This window comes from Esox lucius, chromosome 4 (genome assembly GCF_011004845.1).
Source record: "Esox lucius isolate fEsoLuc1 chromosome 4, fEsoLuc1.pri, whole genome shotgun sequence".
Taxonomy (NCBI): Eukaryota; Metazoa; Chordata; class Actinopteri; order Esociformes; family Esocidae; genus Esox; species Esox lucius.
The window spans coordinates 16,457,079-16,464,083 of record NC_047572.1 but is presented as its reverse complement, the minus strand read 5'-3'; the positions used below and the strand labels follow the sequence as shown (position 1 = coordinate 16,464,083).

The 7,005-nt window shown below is 38.9% G+C and overlaps 1 protein-coding gene across 1 annotated transcript; it reads left to right on the top strand.

Moving 5' to 3' along the window:
* The first annotated feature begins 4,193 nt into the window (after positions 1-4,193).
* Positions 4,194-5,884, top strand: syce3 (synaptonemal complex central element protein 3). The gene is made up of 3 exons (XM_010897631.3): positions 4,194-4,464; positions 4,838-4,946; positions 5,203-5,884. Exons 2-3 carry the CDS (start codon positions 4,838-4,840, stop codon positions 5,481-5,483), a joined length of 390 nt encoding a protein of 129 aa, XP_010895933.3. The 5' UTR covers positions 4,194-4,464; the 3' UTR covers positions 5,484-5,884.
* The last annotated feature ends 1,121 nt before the right edge of the window (positions 5,885-7,005 follow it).

Sequence of the window (7,005 nt, the reverse complement as noted above, 5' to 3'; positions counted from 1 at the left end):
ACCTGTCGCACCTGTTTTATCTGTTTCCCTGGCAACTCCCCCTGTCTCTCCCGATTGGTTGTTTAGCCAGGTGAAGTGAGTTTCATTTATTCCGTCTTTCAGCCAGTTCTTTCAGGTATCGTCTCTCCACATTCTTACTCATATAATATATTTAACTATTTTGCAACAAATGTAATTTATATATATATCTATACAGCTCCAGGAAAAATTAAGAGACCTCTGAACCTTTTTCTTTTCTTTCAAAAAAAGTTGAAAAAGAAGGTTTTGAGTGAGAAACAGAAGCGTTCAATTTGCAGGGGTCTTTTAATTTTAACCCTTCTGTTCCTCACTCAAAACATTCCTTTTTGACTTTTTTGGAAAAGAAAGAAAAAGTTGCAGTGGTCTCTTAATTTTTCCTTTAATTATTTTCCCATAATTTTCCCCGGAGCTCTATATATACAGCTCTCTCTCTCTCTCTCTCTCTCTCTCTCTCTCTCTCTATATATATATATATATATATATATATATATATATATATATATATATATATATATATATTACTGTTTAAACTGCTGTTTATAGGCATATATAATTTCCAGATGCTTACTTAACCCACCAACATACCACCTTGTAATCCAGTGCAGACCTGAAGCTATACAGTTGCTCCTGGTCAATCATGGGAGACAACTGCTAGAACAGAAATTGGAGGACTGCTAGGTGAGATTTCATACTTTCAGGTGGTCTGACTCATGTATCCTGTCGTTTCACCCTGTAACTACTCCCCAGCAATTTCTATAGATGATAATCTGTTCAGATTTAGATGCACCTGTCTAAATAGTAGATTGCCATTAACTTCTATAGGCTGCCATTACTAGAAAACATATTTCATCCATCCCTCAAAATTCTCTAGTGTTGTCATAACTTTATAGAAGTGGTGTTTGACAACAAGTAGATTTCCTCATTTCCTGAGGTACTGTACTAGCTGCTATTTTAGGCAGTTTAGTCACAGATGAAATGATACCTAGCTAACATTTTGAAAAGCATGTTTCCTAGACCTTGCTAAGAGGGTGGTTGTACTGTAACCATTTTTCATTCAAATTCACCACAACTCTCTGGGAAGTGTGCAGGATAGTTGCTCAGCATGTTCTTCAAATGGGTTGACATTGGGAAAGGTCTTAAATAGTTCGGAGAACACTAAGAGACAAGATTTATTTCCAGTACTCCAGCAATACATTTCTTAAGCTTCTCATCCAGTTTCTATTTATTAATGTTCTCAAATATTTCAAAAAGCTTTAAGACACAATATTCTTCTGTGAAACATTCAGCACTTCCAGAGAACTTTCAAGACCAGTTCCAATATGGTTGTATATTTGTCATATAATGGAAATGTTCCAAGAGTGTGTGACTTAAGAAATGTTCTATTTTATTCTGACTACATGTTAATATTCTTGGATGTTTAAAAAAAAAAGAAATCTACACATTAAAAAGCTCTTAAAAACATTCCAAGACAGCAATGTCCAGTGAATGTTCTAATAATTGTATTTACAGCGCACCCGAGTGGCAAACATTTCGAGAGGCAAGTGCCAAAACTGAAAAAAGTTCTACTCTGAAACATTTATGCCGCAAGAGGATTTGACATTGGCTCATGCAACAAGGGTAACACAGACGGACAGTGCCTGCCTGTCGGAGCGAGTAACACAGCGAAGGGGTTGTTGGTTGTTAGGCGATTGGACACCACTGGTTTCAGGATTTCATCTGGAGAGAGCGGGGGAAAAAAGATCATTGCATAGGCTAGTTCAGTGTGCCAGGGACCAGTAGACTCAATAGGCTGAGAAAAACAATTGGGAATTTCATTGACCTCCTTTTCAAAGTGGTTGCCAAAGTACTTGGCAGTGACGGTAGATAGTGTGATGTTTTATTTCTAGACCTGTGGCAGTTGCAAGTGACTGATTAACAATTATTTTAATTCCTTAACATAATCAATAAATTATAAATGTTTGGGGGGGGGGGCAATTACATTTGGCGTACTGCCCTGAATGCACACGTGTGGAATGCCACTTGAGGGGACACTGAGTGTCACAGAATGTGGAGAGGAAAGAGATTAGGTTTTAAGGAAGCAGGAGACAAAAGGAAAGAAGGTGTTAGTAGATATGAGAGATGATAGGTAAGAAATGGAGCGAGTAGTAAGGGCAATAAGAGGAAGATGGCAAAGGCACATGACCATCTGCCTAGGGGTTGAGTGGGCATGGTAAGAGAGAGAAAGTAGTGAACAAAACCTGGTGGGGGGGTGTAGTCAAGAAAAAACTAGTAAAGATAAGATCAAGCCTTGTCAATGGGAGGAGAGTACGAAAAGGTGAGATCAGAAGAGGAGTGATGTAGTACTATGAAGTGAAGTACTATGCACCGACAATACAACCAACATACATCTGCACTCACTGATTTTCCACTCATCACGTGAACTTCCGTGGTCAGCAAATCTCACGCTTGCTTTTGCTAGTGTTTTTCTAGTAAATTAGTAGTGTTTTATTCTTATCTTTCTCAACGAACCTTGATATTCACTACTCTCAGCAATATAGCTGTCCATTACCCTCCTGTTGTTGAGGTTTGTTGTTTGTCAGGTCAAGGTTGCCCAATGCTCCCCAGGGAAACCAGCTCTGTTCAGTGTAGGTGCATTCTATGCTTGTAATCGGCTTGTTGGGATTTCTACCTTTAGTCTGCTGTCGGTGTTGGCTGGTCCCATTTCCCCTACCTCGCTCTTTAGCTTTGCGTCGGTTAACCTGGATATGCTCACCTTAAGGTAAAGGGATTGAATGCTCCGTGCATGCCCACAGCCCTGGGAGTTGAACGACTGGGCTGGCTCTTGAAGTGTTGTCCTCTTGTGCTGGGTGCGGCTCTTGAGCAGAGACCTGGTTTCGGCCAATGCATGTATGGGTAGTGGAATGGAGGCTTCTCCTCGGACCTGTATGTGCTTTTATGTTTACCTGTTTGTCAGCTTGTCAGCTCAGTGGGCCCCTACTTTGAAATAATACAGTATGAGTCATAATTCCCATAAAACCTTGCAGCGAAACTGGAAAAGCATCTTTGCGTTCTTCAAAAATGGTACACTTCAAAAATGGTTTGTGTTTTGTGTAACTGTTTTGGTAACTGTGTGAATATTTAAAGGACGTTCACTTGTATCAGTATTGGGTAAATGTACACATAGTACATCAAAGTTTGACGGAGTCAGCCTAAAGAAAACAACCCTTATTTGAAAGGATTCTAAAATACCTTAAGGGAAAAATGAATGGTGAAATGCCTGAAAGAATCAGTGTCAAACTTTCCCGCTAGGTTTTATGGGGATTATGACAAGTCACTATTTCAGCTATTAAGCTGTGCGCATGGAGGGGTACATTGGCGGCGCAATGTATTATTAACACATTGTCAATGTGTTAAAAAGCACAAATAGCATAAATCTTCAAATCTGAAATCGTATAGCCTAATCCTTACATAAAACATATTTGAAACCAATAATTAAACAATAGTAGCAGTAATGTGTATAGCACGCGCTATGGAATGATTCTGAAAAACTTACGGCCTTTATAGTCTTACATAAAAATAATCAGACATAAATTATATAATATTACCTCCGAAAACGTTATTAAGCAGTCTAATACACTACATTTCTTATCGTTTTAGGTTACTTTCCCATCGCACTGCTTTATGCAAAATCATGAAGAGAAAGAGTAAAAATTATTGACTTGGTTGAGGAAAAAACGCTTCCTCACTGCTCTTGTTATTACATTATATTTCCATAGCTCTTATACAGAAAGTTGTTAGTGAGACAATTCGCAGGTGGGAGACTACAGTGAACAGATAGCCGGGGCAATACATTTAATTGATGCTGTTACAATCAAAAAAATGTATTGCTGTACGTGTATGCAAAATGTAATTTAATTTCCTTTAAATAATTATTGTATATTCCCACAGCAGTAATAAAGCCTCCCAAGAAAACCTTCATGAAATTAAACATTCTCCGCCCCTCGTGCATTCCAAACACACGAAAAGGTATACTTCTCTGCTCTATTTTATTTAGAATGATTTATAACTTTTAATGATCAAAAATCACATGTCTTTGTTTCCAAAACCAATATTGAATCAAAAAACCTGTTCCCAGAAAGTCCAGGGGACTACATTTGCCCCGCTGGGGTATAGGTTGAGGTATTGCGAAGATCTCAGGGAGTGAGAAGACTTCAACTTATCGTTTACTTTGAGGGAACTTTGCGCCTCCGTGTGGAAAGAAATGGCATTGCCTCTTCTTGTAAAGCACTACGCCGCGTCAATACTCAAACCCAGTGCTCCGTAAATGAACCTGCTAAGACAAGCGTTAACATTTCAAATAGCACTAGGCGGTTTTTTCATTCGCGCGTGGGGGAAAATCACTACAAGAGAAAAGGAACAAACAACCGAGGGATCACGGAAAAGACAGCTAGTTAAAGCAAATCCTAAGTATGTTTTGGTTCAAGTTCACTTAAAAAAGTGTTGAAACACTGTTTTGGTATACATAAGATGGTGACTAGTTTATTACGGTACTTTAAAGTTAGATATTTTACCAAAACCTAATGACAAGCACGCTGTCGCCTTTGTCACTCACTGGAAACTTTAACTAGCAACAATTAGCCAGTTGTGAAACGTCAACCTAACTTATTTTACTAACTACATAACTTGGCAAACTGGGGTTAACGTTCAACTCAGCCAATGTCAAAACAGTTTAAAACCACCGTAATACGCGCTACCTGTTTTATTGATGTCATGTGTCACTTCTACGTGTGGTGGTAAATTTGGTGGAATCCTTTGGGATGACAAAATTGGGTGGTTGTAGATGGCCGATTCTTCTTCATCCGGTGACCATCAAGAAAACTGCGGTGAAGAAGTAATGCGGTTGAACAAGGATTTAGAGAGAATGATTGAAGATGTAGAAAACATATCAGGTATGGCTGGTTATGATCATGTCTATGGCACTATTTGAATGTAGTTGGTTGTGTAATTGTCCCCAATTTGTATAGGCTATCTAAAGTGATACTGTGTATTGATCAGGTAGGTATATAGCAATTGTGGAATTATTAAAGAAAATAGCTAGATAGGAGCAAAACAGTACCATGTTATGTCTTGTGTTTTAAATCATACCCACTACAGCCCACTGATAGGCCCGTCTCTCCCGGGCTTCTCTCGCTTGTCGGTCCTCAGTTCAGCTGACATGGATGGCCTATGACATGGTGGTGCTGCGGACCAGTCCCGATCTGGGGAACTCCCTACGGAGACTGGAAGAGGAGTTTCTCCACTGTAGGGCTGTTGTCTGCCACACCCCTGAGGAACTAGAGCACATCCAGGGACTGAGACAAGGCCAGGGGACAAATGTGGCAGGACAAATCACAATGATATGGCCTGAGGACGGGGCTGGGGAAAGACCAGGGGCTGACCCACGGGATAGAGCTGGGGCAAAGGATGGGGCTGAAGGACCATCTTAAACCATCCTCCACCTTACATAAAGAGATTCATGATTCTCTAGGATTGCCTTTTTTTAATCTGTATTAAAAGTTAGTAGCCTGCCCAAGTATGTTTTGTTTAGAGTTGTTAAAATTGTAGCTATGTACACTAAAAATATATCTTCCCAGCAACTGTCTTTCAATGACACTGCTGTTTGTACAACAAACCACTGGAGTTAGACAATATACTTTATTTTTCTGGCTCAACATTGCATTTAGTCTAAGCAGAGCTTCAGGCAATTTTATGGTTGTGTTATATGCTGGTTTTTGTTGTGTGGTGTACCCAGTAATTGACTGCGTGTCCCATCTGTGGAAAGAGTTTTCCAAGCACTTGGGAATGTTGTTGTTTATTAATATGAATGAGTAGTTCACCTGTTATTTGGTCAAATAAAAAGAGAACACAGAATACATAGTTTTGACTGTCAGTTTGTCTATTATGGTATTGAAGAAAAGGGGTTGGTCAAAAAGTATACAAGTTGTATATAAGTTGTCTTTCTACACATTGAGACACACCCCTTGTAATTGTTATGGTTGCAGTTTGTATGTAAAGCTTTCTGTGGCCTTAAGCTCATTCATACAGTAATGTATGTTTAACACATTTTTTGGGTGTGAAACAGCAGCAATGAATGTTGATATTACAACCCTGTTTCCAAAGAGTTGTGACGCTGTGTAAAATATAAAGAAGAACAGAATGCAATGATGTGCAAAGGATTTAAACCCTGTTTTCAATAGAAAATAGTACAAAGACAACATAAAATGTTGAAATTGAGAAATGTTATTGTTTCTTGAAAAATATATGCCCAGCAACACAAATTTGATGCCAGCAACACGTTTAAAAAAAGTGGGACAGGGGCAACAAAAGACTGCAAAATTCATGTAATGCTAAAAACAAACCTTGTTGAATAACTCACAGCTAATTAGATTATTTGGCAATAGGTCTGTAACATGATTGGGTATAAAAATAGCATCCCAGAGTCTTTCAGAAGTAAAGATCAGGAGTGGTTCACCACTCTGAAAGACTGCACAGGCAAATAGAGCAACAATAAAATAATAATGTTTCTTAATGTAAAATTGCAAAGAGTTTGGGCATCTCATCATCTACGGTACACAATATCATTAAAAGATTCAGAGAATCCAGATAAATCTATATGCAAGGGACAAGGCCGAAAACCAATAACCACATTCTGCACAGATTACAACAGCATGGCTCCGTAGTAAAAGAGCCTGGGTGTTAAAATTGGCCTGTCTGCAGTCCAGACCTGTTATCCATTGAAAACATTTGGCACATTATGAAACAAAAAATACGGCAAAGGAGTCCCTGAACTGTTGAGCAGCTGAAATCCTATATCAAGCAAGAATGGAAAAACATTTCACTTTCAAAACTACAGCAATTGGTCTCCTCAGTTCCCAAACGCTAACAGAGTCTTGTAAAAAGAAGAGGTGATGCAAGACAGTGGTAAAAATTCCCCTGTTACAACTTTTTGAAATGTGTTGCTGGCATGAA